At 39.6% G+C, this 14435-nt stretch overlaps 1 protein-coding gene across 1 annotated transcript in view; it reads left to right on the top strand.

The window, feature by feature from the left end:
- The window catches only part of LOC149463730 (cadherin-10-like), a 590257-nt gene that overhangs the window by 548956 nt on the left and 26866 nt on the right, over window positions 1-14435 (top strand). Inside the window, exon 9 of the mRNA XM_089674841.1 lies at window positions 10461-10582. Coding sequence (XP_089530967.1) covers window positions 10461-10582 — 122 coding nt within the window. The remainder of the gene's footprint in view (window positions 1-10460; window positions 10583-14435) is intronic.

Raw genomic sequence — 14435 nt, 5'->3', positions numbered from 1 at the left:
CATGCAAAGCAAGATAGTTCAAGATGTGATTTGTCATAATTGTGATGATTATGGCTTACAGCTCATGAAAACCCCAAATACAAAATCTCAGAAAATTAGAATATTGTGAAAAGGTGCAATATTCTCGGCTCAAAGTGTCCCACTCTAATCAGCTAATTAAGCCATAACACCTGCAAAGGTTTCCTGAGCCTTTAAATGGTTTCTCAGTCTGGTTCAGTAGGAATCACAATCATGGGAAAGACTGCTGACCTGACAGTTGTGCAGAAAACCATCACTGACACCCTCCATAAGGAGGGAGAGCCTCAAAAGGTAATTGCAAAAGAAGTTGGATGTTCCCAAAGTGCTGTATCAAAGCACATTAATAGAAATTTATGTGGAAGGGAAAAGTGTGGAAGAAAAAGGTGCACAAGCAGCAGGGATGACAGCAGCCTGGAGAGGATTGTCAGGAAAAGGCCATTCAAAAGTGTTGGGGACTTTCACAAGGAGTGGACTGAGGCTGGAGTCAGTGCATCAAGAGCCAACACACAGACAGATCCTGGACATGGGCTTCAAATGTTGTATTCCTCTTGTCCTGAACAACAAACAACGTCAGAAGTGTCTTACCTGGGCTAAAGAAAAACAGACCTGGTCTGTTGCTCAGTGGTCCAAAGTCCTCTTTTCTGATGAGAGCAACTTTTGCATCTCATTTGGAAACCAAGGACCCAGAGTATGGAGGAAGAATGGAGAGGCACACACTGCAAGATGATTGAAGTCCAGTGTGAAGTTTCCACAGTCTGTGTTGATTTGGGGAGCCATGTCATCTGCTGGTGTTGGTCCACTGTGCTTCATTAAGTCCAGGGTCAACGTAGCCGTCTACCAGGAGATTTTGGAGCACTTGATGCTTCCTTCCGCAGACGAACTTTATAGAGATGCTGACTTCATTTTCCAGCAAGACTTGGCACCTGCCCACACTGCCAAAAGCACCAAAACCTGGTTCAATGACCATGGGATTACTGTGCTTGATTGGCCAGCGAACTCGCCTGACCTTAACCCCATAGAGAATCTATGGGGCATTGCCAAGAGAAAGATGAGAGACATGAGACCGAACAATGCAGAAGAGTTGAAGGCCGCTATTGAAGCATCCTGGTCTTCCATAACACCTCAGCAGTGCCACAGGCTGATAGCTTCCATGCCACGCCGCATTGAGGCAGTAATTGCTGCAAAAGGGGCCCAAACCAAGTACTGAGTATATATGCATGCTTATACTTTTCAGAGGTCCAATATTGTTCTATGTACAATCCTTGTTTTATTGATTGCATGCAATATTATAATTTTCTGAGATTGTGGGTTTGGGGTTTTCATGAGCTGTAAGCCATAATCATCACAATTATGACAAATCACGTCTTGAACTATTTTGCTTTGCATGTAATGAGTCTATCTCATATATTAGTTTCACCTTTAAGTTGCAATACTGAAATAAATGAACTTTTGCACGATATTCAAATTTTTCGAGGTTTCACCGGTACAGATCAAATTGGTGTTAAATTAAAACTTTAGTCAAATTATAAATCGCATATGAGACTTAGGCTGCCCATATCAGCAAAGGTTGATTCTTTGTTTTTTTAAGTACCTCCTGGAACATTTTTAAATATCTATTGATTCTACTAGTAGAACCACTGGATAGCCACTTCTATTAACAGAGTGACAACACTTGTTTTCTGCAATAAAATCACCTCAATCTTATCAGGAACTTATGGTGCTATAGTAAATTAAACATTTAGCAGCTGTAATGCTACTGCTGCTAAATGTAACAGCTTATCACTTAGATTGTTAGTGCGTTGGCCACTTTCATTCTATCGACCAGTGATGTATCCTTTCCTGGCCTATTCAGGTGTCAGCTGAGGATTAAGGTCTGATATGGATTTCATGGGAGAACCCCATGGAAAAAAGCACAGGGCCCTCCTAAAATGTATACCAGACCCTTGGGGGAGATCCCCCCCAGACAAAGCACCTTGTCTCCATGTTGATAATGATAAAGACCTGTTCCCCACAACTCTTGCCTGGTGGTTGTGGCTATCTGTGGGTGAAGAAAAGTATTGCAATTTGGAAGCCTCCTTTAAAAATAAGGTGGCCACTAGATGCCCCCCATCCACATGAATGGGTAGGGGGTACACCCTACTCATTCAGAAAAAAAATTAATTAGTATATACACTTTGACAAGCTTTTTATTAAAAAGAAAAACAATCCCAAAATGTAAATTCATCATCAATCACATTGCCCAGCAATGTAGATCTGTTTCAGTTATAATCAATGACAATGAATGGGCTTCATGTCCCACCCTTACTCATTTATTTGGGGGGCAGATATCTGGGGGTTCTCTTATTTTAATGGGTAATTCCAGATTCCAATAAGCTCCTCACCTGTTTACCCACACAACTGCTGGGAAAGGTTTGTGGGGAAGAGCAATTGGATACCCCAGAAGTAGTGACAAGTATATATTGGGAATTGATATAGTAATAAAGGCATATAAGACAGAGAATGTCTATGATTGCAATTTTTCTATATAACATTTTACAACTGCTTATTCCATGGTGGGTTCTGGCCTCTTGGAGTTTGTCTTCAAATTGTCCTGTGTTCACCCCTGAAGTTACAATTATAAAAGTATGTTATTACCATGTACAAAAACTAGCATAGGTAATTTTGACCTATACACTCAGACATACTCAGATGTATGCTGTATTCCGATTTTTTTTGGTGAATATAATCAATATTATGTTACTAGTAAGCAAAAGTAATGTCATTACAATTTTTAATGATCGCAAACCTGTAAAAAAAAGGTCACACTAGCGCTAATTTGTGTGCTAATCAACCAAACTTGATCTCATCTTATTAAAATGCTAACAATTAATGCAAAGCATTTTTCCCCTTGCATGTTTTGCAGTGCAGTGTCAAAAAGGGGAATAAAGCACTTCTAAAGTAAAATGCAAATGTTCACTTTGAGCTTCACCATTACACCATGGCTATATAAACATCACACTAATTTGATATAATTTTAATCAGCAGACTTTTTGAATATGTTTTGAGGTAAATATATAGGGGTGTTCAAATTATGTAAACACTGCATTGGAAAAAAACTACAGTAAAAAAAAAGGTTCTGCTTTACTCTTTATTCTCAATAAAATGCAAAGAAAGAAAATGTATGTATCCAAAGTTGTTACCAAGTTAAAGCCCTATCTGTCTTGCAAAAATGATGGATAATACAATAAGGTAGACAACAAAAAACTAAATGATATAGGGATCCATTCACAAAAGCAGATTGCATGTGGTATTATAGTAGGTGTTTTCCCAAATGCAGCATGTGATCCTGAATATGTCAATTCACTATTGCTTTATGCAGTATTTATCATCTTAAGCTAAAACATTCAGAAAAAACAGTGCTGGGATCCACCCCATCCATACTAGGCCCTTCAGGTCTTTTATGGATTTCAAGAGGAACCCCATGCCAAATAAAAAAAAAGTGTGGGGTCCCCTCCAAATCCATACTAAACTCTTAGGTCCACTCCCAAAAAAGGCTCCCGCCCCATATGGCCCAGTCACCTTATGACATCACCGACTGGGGCATGCTGGGTTGATGATGCCGCAAGGGTGTGGGGCCACTCAGTAATGTAACCAGGTGGTCCCACCCCTTAGTGTATTTAAAAGTGGGAGGCAGCGGAGCTGTCATTTGACAGGAGCCTTTGTAGAGACAGGACTTTTTATTCTCTATTCTTCGGGTTGGCGGCCGGCATTCATCATGATTGACATTAGATATACTCTGGGGACAATAACAAATTACATGTTTTTAATAAAGGACTTGCCAAAAAACATTTTGACTGCATTTGTACTTTTTTTACCACTTTTTTTGTGCATTAGTATAGTACCCCATACTCATTCACATGAGGAGGCTGAATCTGCGGACCACCTTGTTAAAGGAGGATTCAAGATTCTGATAGGCCCCCACCTACAGACCCCCACAACCACTGGCCAAGGTTTTAGGGTAGAGACCTTTGTCCTCATCAACATGAGGACAAGGTACTTTGGGGCGAGCCCCTGCCACAAAGCACCCCCCCATGTTGAGGGCATGTGACCTGGTGTGGTTCAGGAGGAAGGCACTCACTCATCTCCCTACTTTCCTGTCCTGCTGGGCTGTATGCATGGATAAGGGTCTGTTATGGATTTTAAGGAAACCCCATGGCATTATTTAGAATATTTGGTGTGCGGTTCCCATTAAAATCTATACCAGACCTGAAGGGACTGGTAAGGATTGGGGGGACCCTAACACTGTTATTTTCCATAATTTTTCATTGCTAGCAAATGTTTTGTTTAAATTCAGCTGCAAGTGGGGAACCCCGCTAACAGATAATGACTCATCAGTTGTTAAGGACACAGCTGCCATCTGCTCCTTAACAACCATTGCTTTCTGGAAAATTGACTTTGTTCATAATTTAAATCATGTTCTGGAAGCTCTGACTTCCCTTCAGCAGTTCGAAAATATCAGTGAGTGCTAAAATCTTCAATAATCATACAGGTGAATGAGCGCTGATGACAAATCTATTATGGGTGGTTGTGATTCAGGAAACACAACTGCATTTGGGCAGATTTGACAGTATACAGCACAAGCAATACAACACCTTTATAGCTAGGACTCTAGATGACATAGTTCAATATATACTGCTCAAAAAAATTAAGTGAACACTTTTTAATCAGAGTATAGCAACAAGTCAATTAAACTCCTAGGATATTTATATGGTCAGTTAAGTAGCAGAGGGAGTTGTTAATCAGTTTCAGCTCCTTTGGTGTTAATGAAATTACCAACAGGTGCAATGGGCAACAATGAGCTGACCCCCAAAACAGGAATGGTTTTACAGGTGGAGGCCACTGACATTTTTTTCCTTACTCATCTTTTCTGACTGTTTTTCACTAGTTTTGCATTTGGCTAGGCTCAGTGTCACTACTGGTAGCATGAGGCTATACCTGGACCCTACACAGATTGCACAGGCAGTCCAACTCCTCCAGGAAGGCACATCAATACATGTCATTGCCAGAAGGTTTGCTGTGTCTCTCATCACAGTCTCGAGAGCATGGAGGAGATTAATGGAGACAGGCAGTTACTCTAGGAGAGCTGGAGAGGGCCGCAGAAGGTCCTTAACCCATCAACAGGACCAGTATCTGCTCCTTTGTGCAAGGTGGAAGAGGATGACAACTGCAAGAGCCCAACAAATTGACCTCCACCAGGCCACTGGTGTGAATGTTTTTTACCAAACAATCAGAAGCAGACTTCATGAGGTTGGCCTGAGGGCCCGAGGTCCTCTAGTGGGCCCTGTGCTCACTTCCTGGCACCATAGAGCTTAAATGGCATTTGCCATTGAACACCAGAATTGGCAGGTCCACCACTGTCGCCCTGTGCTTTTCACAGATGAGAGCAGGTTCACCCTATGCACATGTGACAGATGTGAAAGGGTCTGGAGAAGCCACGGAAAACATTATGCTGCCTGTAACATCGTTCAGCATGACCGCTTTGGTGGCGGGTCAGTGATGGTCTGGGGAGGCATATCCATGGAGGGACACACAGACCTCTACAGGCTAGACAATGGCACCCTGACTCGTCAAACCCTACACTGGTGCAGTGGGTCCTGGGTTCCTCCTGGTGCACGTCAATGCCCGACCTCATGTGGCAAGAGTACGCAGGCAGTTCCTGGAGTATGAAGGAATTGATACCATTGAATGCTTGTCTGATCCAAATCCAATAGAACTCCTCTGGGATACCATATTTCCATTCATCCAACTTTGCTAGGTTGCACCTCAGACTGACCAGGAGCTCAGCGATGCCCTGGTCCAGATCTGGAAGGAAATACTACAGGACACCATCCGTCGTCTCATTAGGAGTATGCCCGACGTTGTCAGGCATGCATACAAACACATGGGGGCCATACAAACTGAGTATCATTTTTAGTTGCTGTAATGAAATTTCAGCAAAATGGACTAGCCTGCTGCATTATTTTTTCACTTTGATTTTCAGGGTGTCTTTGAAGTCAGTCCTCTGTAGGTTGATAATTTTCATTTCCATCAAACGATGGGGCATCCTTATGTTCCTAACACATTACCCCGTCCATATCAGTATAGATATTCAGCATGATATTTTTCCCCATTGAGATCTGATGTGGTTTCAAAGTGTTCCTTTAATTTTTTTGAGCAGTGTATATAACTAAGATCAGCTATGCATTGTCATATTACTCTGGCAGCATTTAAGAATCACAGAATTGGTTGCCATTCATTTAGTTTCCTATTTTGAGACCCCTCATTTTTTATTGGCTGCATTTTTGTTTATACATTTTGTATAGATATATTGCATTAAAATGATAACTTTTTCATTTTCATTGAGAGTTGGGCTTACATATTTATGTCCTCTGATGGGCCCTAGGGACCAGAGCCTAACACTTCCATGAAATCACACTCCATTTCTGCCCCTGCCTGCATTTTTTCCTAATGAAAAAGTAATATATCAAATCTTCAACTGATGGAATTTTGCCCAGTTTTAATATCAGCTTGGCCACCACTTTCTGTCCTTTCAATTTATTGTACATAGCTTTCCCTAATTTCATGCACACTGATTTACCATTTACGTGCAACTAGAAATTCGGTAAATAAACATTAACTTCATTAACAATGCATTTATATACCTGGCAAACTCCCGTAGCTTTTTAAGCTTATTTAATGGAATTTATGAGGCATATAAAGTAGCTAGAATTTCAACGTTCATTTGTTACAAAATCATGATCTGCCATCTATTATTTCTAAATGAACATCAGCAGCAGTCAGAGAGAGCTACCAAGGAGACTAAAATATTGGATATTTTATTGTTTTATTAGTAAATGAGGCAAACTGCTGTGCTTTAAGATAGTATTAATTAACTCTCAAATGGAGAAAAAATCCTGCAAGATGAGATTGATATATAAACCTGGCAAGTTTTCTGTTGTGTTGAGTGTGTGGTGTATTTCTTAGATCCTTACCTTAAAAACACCAATAAACGCTCATGTTCATTAATTCATCATTATATGTATGTATTTCTAAATGCAAACAGTGGAAGTAACTGAAATTGACATGGCATCAGCATCTGGCAATCTTCCATACCATAGAGCTCAGGCGGGGAAGAAGAAGCAAAATGAGCCAGTCAGTTGTACTGGAGTGCTCATGTGCTAACAAGGGACATGCAGATAGGAGAAGAGACCAGAGTGACAGAGAAATTAACTCATTAATTTTTTTTGCCTTTCACTATGCAGGCACATATTGGGGACCTGAAATGGTTACCTAAAGCACAAATGAAGCATCTGTATTTATGACTGTAATATGATAGGGCTGCATTTACAGTAATAAATATGCTTGTATGTTTGTTTTTCCCCACTTTGTTGTTGGATAATGTGTTAAAGTATGCTGTGCTAGCAGCATGGGCGCACTGACCATTTGGGAATCCGAGCACTTCCCGAGGGCCCGGGGTCAGTATGGGGCCCCATGAGATGCCCCTTGGAACCGTTCATAGGATTTTTTGGGTGTGGTTTGAGTATGGGTGAGGACACGGGCCCCTTGATCCCCTATTGCCCGGGGGCCCCATGAGTTGTCAGTTCACCCCTTGCTAGCAGTATGTTAGAGCCCCAGATCACTACTAAACACAGGGTCAGGGGCAGACTAACAACTCATGGGGCCCCCGGGCAATAGGGGATCATGGGGTCCCTGTGTACTTGTCCAAACTCAAAAAAGCCTATGAAAAAGGTACCAGGGGCATCTCATGGGGCCCCCTACTGACCCCGGGCCCTCGGGGAGTGCCCGAGTTTCCAAATGGCCAGTCCGCCCCTGCACAGGGTGCAGCAGTCTGGTACTACAATGGTCCAGCATGCCCCTTGCCCAGCTCCAATGAACAGTGTTTGGGGGGCATAATTACTGCTGAGTGTAGCACTAGGCAGGGGTTTTCAAAGTATTGAAGACCTGTGCCTCTGTGTTCTGTGTGAGAGCAGTGGCTAGTCTCTGCAACATACTGCCAGGCAAGGGTATTTTAACCCCTGCTGCAGCTTAAAGTAAGAACAAAATGATCTGTATATTGTTAATAAATACACAGCCTAGCTGCATTACAGGAATAAATATAGAGGCTTAAATTGGGCTTTCACTCCTGTCCTGTCAGACAGGGCTGATCTGTGTGTGGCAGAGCTGTGTAAATCTCAAAACTGGATGAACAGTTGTACAAATCCTTTGGCAGACTGTAAGAAAGCATCATTGTAATTATTTAAACTGCATTAATCTGTTTTTCTGGAGTTCAACTCTAAATAGCTTAGCAGGGGCAGACTGACAACTCATGGGGCCCCCGGGCAATAGGGGATCATGGGGCCCCTGTGTCCTTGCCCAAACTCAAAAAAGCCTATGAAAAAGGTACCAGGGGCATCTCAAGGGGCCCCCTACTGACCCTGGCCCTCGGGCAGTGCCCGAGTTTCCAAATGGTCAGTCCGCCCCTGTAGCTTAGGGGAGTCATAGAATTAAACTACACTTGTTATACTTCTTACCAGTCCTTACTTAAAAACAGTCCAAATCAATGTGACTTAATGGGTCCAGATTTCAGCTTTCTAAACTAAAATGATCTGCAATAGTGAGTCGCTAGCTCATAAGGCATACAGTGCGTCTAAAGGCTTAGTTCACCTTTTTTTTCCTTCTATAAAATCCAGCTCCCCTATGCACCAATATAGCATTAATGTTCCTCAGTTTCAAAAATATTCAAGCTCTCTTTGATCTAGAGAGCCAGGCCTTACCTTAGACTTTCGGAAATCTCTTAGAAAGCTTTTTTAATTCCAGGAATGTAGAAAGAGGACAGAGAAGCCAGTAGAACCCCAGAAGCAGATTACTAGCGGATTTCATTGGCACACACATCCTGCGCTGACCTTATAAGTACACACCCTACACCCATCATTTTTTTTTACAGCATCTCAAGGAGATCTCTACCCATGTGCATTTGCTTGGCTACCCCAGCATCTCTAAAGAGGGCTCAGGCCTAGTGATGCTGTGTCCTCCTCTTATATAGTCTTGGTAAATCTAAAGGATATTGTACAGAGATTTCACAATCAGATGGTATAGGGTATGGCCACCTTTATATACCTAAAATGACATAGTTGCACTTTGAATTGTAATTAATTGTTAACAGCACATCAAACACAGAAACAAGCACATGTTTTGCCATATGAAAAAACATGCATCACGCCAAAATGTCCCATGAGCTTCTTTGCCTGTAGTGCAGCCCATTGAAATCAAAGGACTGCCCTATGTGTGTCGCTGGAAAAACAAGCCAAAAACATGCGTTCCCACTATTCTTTTTGTGAATGGGGCCTGAAAGTGAAACTGGTGTATTTACTCAGAACAATGAGGCTCCATTCACATCTGTGTGTTTCCAAATGCATGGCAATCTGCACAGAAAATGCCCACTTTGCCATGTGTTTCAGAAACATGCTGCAAATGTGCATTATGTTTGTGTTGTCATTACATGTTGAGTGTGGCAAACATACCGAAAACTGTGGTAATGCAATATGCTCCACTCCAAAAAAAGTTTTGGAGCTTTTCTGGGGTGATTGGTAGCCTGTTCAAGTGAATGGGATGCCCTATGTATGACGAGTGAAAACACTCCAAAATGACTAAAACAAACAAATGTGAGTCTTCACTATGTGGTATGTGGAGATGTGAATGGTTCCTGACAACTGAGTGTGTCCATCCACTCTCTCCTATGTACTTGTAAAAAGTTGACCTTACACTATGCAATCTGATTGTACAATCTTTGTACAATTTTCTTTAGATTTACCAGAACTATGGACTAGGAAGTCACACCTGAACAATCTATTCAATCTGTACCAAATCACACAGGCCCTTGTACTACATAGCTGATGGGAGGTTGGTAGTATTGTAATGAAGGAGGTGTGGTCCAGAGTGGTGAACACACCCTCTTCTGTGATGCAACAGTGAGGGCTTCTGGGAAGTGGCCTACAGGAAGTGAATGATGAGAGACCATTGACAGGAAATGATGCAATCTGAAAATCTGTTCAAAATCTTACAGAAACTGACAAAAAAGTAAAAGTCCTGTGGATGAGGTAAGTGAGAGAAAAGCACATTGGGATGGCTGGGCTAGACATGGCATTGAAAAACACTTATTATGAAAAGTGAAATTCTGCCAAAAAGGAGAATTTATCCTTTAAAACAAAGATAACAGGTGAAAAATAACTTGTTTTATTTTTTAACTTTGATTAAGTTTATACAAATTTTCGTGTTGTACAATAATGCTAAATCTGTTTAACTTATATTGATGTTTTTACTTTGTTATTTTGTCTTTGTTACTTACAGTGACATTTTTCACATTATTGTCATTATTATAGCCAGCGTTTATAAACACTTTTTCCTTTTTGTCCTTTTTTATTCAGATAATCCTAAGCAAACAACACGGGCCACTGTTTACATATTGATTCTGGATGTCAATGACAATGCACCACAATTTGCAATGTTTTATGATACGTTCGTTTGTGAAAATGCAAGACCGGGACAGGTAACTGAAATTGTAAAAAATATATAAACAGAAAAAAATAAAAAAAATTATATTTTATGAGAATTAGGATACTAATACACTATACCGTATATTTTTTTTTTCCCTATATACAACATTTGCTTTGCATATACACTATATTATGGCAATGTAGACTAATAATTAAATACACTCATGTCATACCATACAAGACCTCTAAAAAAAGTCTCTGTGCCTCTGAAAGTTGTGTGCTTATGTGCAACTTGCCTGTCTTCGATGTGTTAGAATCATTTAAAGGGCCCCCTGTATTTACAGGTCTTATTTTTGATCTCTTTTTCCATTAAACTCAATCAAGGATTAAAGTCTGCAAAACCTTATTATTATGTTTCCCATTGCATGACTGAAGCAATTAAGAACAGCATGAGAACTGAAATGTGGGAATCTCCTGTAATCCCATGATCCATTTAGTACAATGAAACTCTACTAAGATTCAGGCATAAAGACATAGGGAGCTTTTCTTCCCCAAGCATTAACCCTTGTTAATCCATGCCAAGGAAGAGCAGTCCTCATGTGGGACACATGAAGGCAGAAAATTGCTTAATTATATGTGAAAGTCCAAAAAAAGTCCCAAATTAAAATCCAATGTCCCAAAAAATTTGAAAAAATTATTATTTACTCAAACTTTATACATTTTCCAGCTTGCTCACATCTTCTGTTAAAAGCATTATATAGATCCACACTCACCAAATGCTGGGAATTCCCAAACTGGTATTGCTTTAAGATGCAAAAAAGACAAGCCTGAAGGTGGGATGTGGTGCCCTCAGAGATGATATAACTCTTTATGAGATCTCACACTGACTCTCCTTCCCAGATATTTCCTCATATAGCGAAAAACACAAAAGAAAAAGATGCCAATGATATATTGCTGTATACCGATAAAAGAATATATTTTATAAAAAATGCAAAAAAAACACATTCCTTACACTCACATAAAGTAATTAAGCCCCAATTTCCATAGGGTAACTTGATCTCCCAAATCACAGATGGTGATCCACCCTTATTTTCCTCCAAGCTCTCACTCCTGGATGGATGGATGGATGGATGGATTGATGGATAGGGGTACTTTATGACCAGCTTGTTGCTCTCAAGCCTTCGCTCATGATTCCTCCTTAATTTACCCCGAATGCATTCTCATGGATGGATGGATGAGAAAAATGCAAAAGAAAAAATACCAAAATAGTGTAATACTGTTAAACTATTTAATACTCAAGTGATGTTCCAAATGCACTCACATTTTCAAACTGAATAAAAAGCCTTTTTGTATATAAATCAGGACTCCTCAAACATGTTCCAATAGCTCCTCTGTCAATTCCAGCTAGGCAGACACAATTGCTCAGCTTTGGCAATGAAGAACTTGCAAAATTGTAAAATCAGGCCTCTTTGCCCACACTAAAGATGGCTGCGGACTGCTACACCGGAAGTGGTCACACATACAGGGTCGGAACCAGAAGTTGCGTGACGCCTTGTGGGAGGGCGAAACGCATTGACGCAACTTCCAATTCTGACCCTGTATGTGTGACATCACTTCCACTGTGGCGGTCCGTGGCCATCTTTAGTGTGGGCAAAGAGGTCTGATTTTACAATTTTGCAAGTTCTTCATTGCCAAAGCTGAGCAATTGTGTCTGCCTAGCTGGAATTGACAGAGGAGCTATTGGAATATGTTTGAGGAGTCCAGATTTATATACAAAAAGGCTTTTTATTCAGTTTGAAAATGTGAGTGCATTTGGAGCATCACTTGAGTATTAAATAGTTTAACAGTATTACACTATTTTGGTATTTTTTCTTTTGTATTTTTCTCATCCATCCATCCATGAGAATGCATTCGGGGTAAATTAAGGAGGAATCATGAGCGAAGGCTTGAGAGCAACAAGCTGGTCATAAAGTACCCCTATCCATCAATTCATCCATCCATCCAGGAGTGAGAGCTTGGAGGAAGATAAGGATGGATCACCATCTGTGATTTGGAAGATCAAATTACCTTATAGAAATTGAGGCTTAATTACTTTATGTGAGTGTAAGGAAGGTGTTTTTTTTGCATTTTTTATAAAATATATTTTTTATCAGTATATAGCAATGTATCATTGGCACCTCTTTCTTTTATGTTTTTTGCAATATGAGAAAATATCTGGGAAGGGGAGTCAGCGTGAGATCTCATAAAGAGTTATATCATCTCTGAGGACTCCACACCCCACCTGCAGGCTTGTCTTTTTTGCATCTTAAAGCAATACCAGTTTGGGAATTCCCAGCATTTGGTGAGTGTGGATCTATATAATGCTTTTCACAGAAGATGTGAGCAAGCTGGAAAATGTATAAAGCTTGAGTAAATAATAATTTTTTCCCCTTTTTGGGGGGGACATTGGACTTAAATTTGGGACGTTTTTTGGACTTTCACATATAATTTGTCACAGTTTTGATTATTTGCGCTGTATTTTTATTTATTTTTTTTTATGTTTAGTCAATCCTTGAACAGCAGCATTTAATTTTTCACTTAATTTTTTACTCATTTCCTTGGCACAAGTTTGATACATATTTTGTGTAGAAAATTGCTTAAGTTTATTATTTTTCTGGTGTCCATTAGGGAGGAATCTGAATTTTCTCTCTAAATGTAAACATAAAAAGCTCAAATGATCTAGGTCCAAAATCTAATGTCAGTCCTAAAAGTTGGACTAGCTCTAGTGTTGTATACATTTTATTAAATTCAATTTTGTTAAGTAAGAAATTAAATAATAATAAAAGATTAACTCTTATGGATATAAGGCATATTCTTGTCTCTTTACAGCTCACAATACCCTTGACTCTAGGCCATATTTATTCATTTCAGCTCTCACATTTGTACACCCTTTATGGACCAGAGCAATTGGTAACCTTAGATTGTACACCCCTTGAGGATTAGGGACTGATGTGAATGTACACTATATATATAAAGTGCTGTGTAAATTGACAGCACTATATAAGTACCTGAAATAAATAAATGGTACATTTCTGCCACTGGCCTATGAGCCTATGGCCTATTGATGGCCTACTAATAACTTTGGTATTACTTAAAATAACTAGTGATACATACAGTACATTGTTTATTTTTTAAGGACAAACAATGCTTTTTTCTGTGATATAGTCTTTATTTGTATGCCAGTGTTTCTGTTTTGATCAGTGTTATTTTATGCATTGTGTAATGCATTAGTGTAATTTAAAAGTATATATTTTCTCCTATTCATTTGTCACATTTAAAATGACACTATAATTAGGATCTTGGTACAAAGCACTGCAAATGTATTTACAAATGAAGAAAAAAAAAAACAAATGGACAAAATAAATAAAATTAAAGAAATAAATGTAGTGGTTAGACAAACAGATAAAATAAATCATCTGGAAAATAATAGTTAAAGGGAGAAGGGGAAAATTTATTTAAATAGGGCTTGTTAGAGAAAAGTAAGTGTTCTTAAGGGGTTAAACAGGAACACATTTTATTAAAAAAATGTTTTTTCGCTTTTCGGGTTGCTTTAGCATCCCTTTCACCTGTTACCTTGTATTTCTTTATCTCCTATTTATAAGAAGAAAAAAGAATTTTGACGGCAGCAGCATTTATAGTTGCTGTACTTATACAGAAACTCCTGGCTATAATTTTCACAATCGTGTATTGCTAGCCAGCAGGTCTGTGCATGTGTTTAGAGAGGGGGGGAGGGGGCAGGCAGAAGCAGGTCAGGAATACATATGATCAGTGTCCACATCTGGTTATAAAACAGTGATTTATGTACTGTGTATACTGATTCCTAATATTATTAAAATATAAAGTAAAATATATTATAATTTTCAAAAG

Source organism: Staurois parvus, unplaced genomic scaffold (assembly GCF_062004578.1).
Source record: "Staurois parvus isolate SC_StPar_1 unplaced genomic scaffold, SC_StPar_1.0 ptg000153l, whole genome shotgun sequence".
Classification (NCBI taxonomy): Eukaryota; Metazoa; Chordata; class Amphibia; order Anura; family Ranidae; genus Staurois; species Staurois parvus.
The sequence above is the reverse complement of the archived record's forward strand: the minus strand, read 5'-3'. Positions and strand labels throughout refer to the sequence as shown.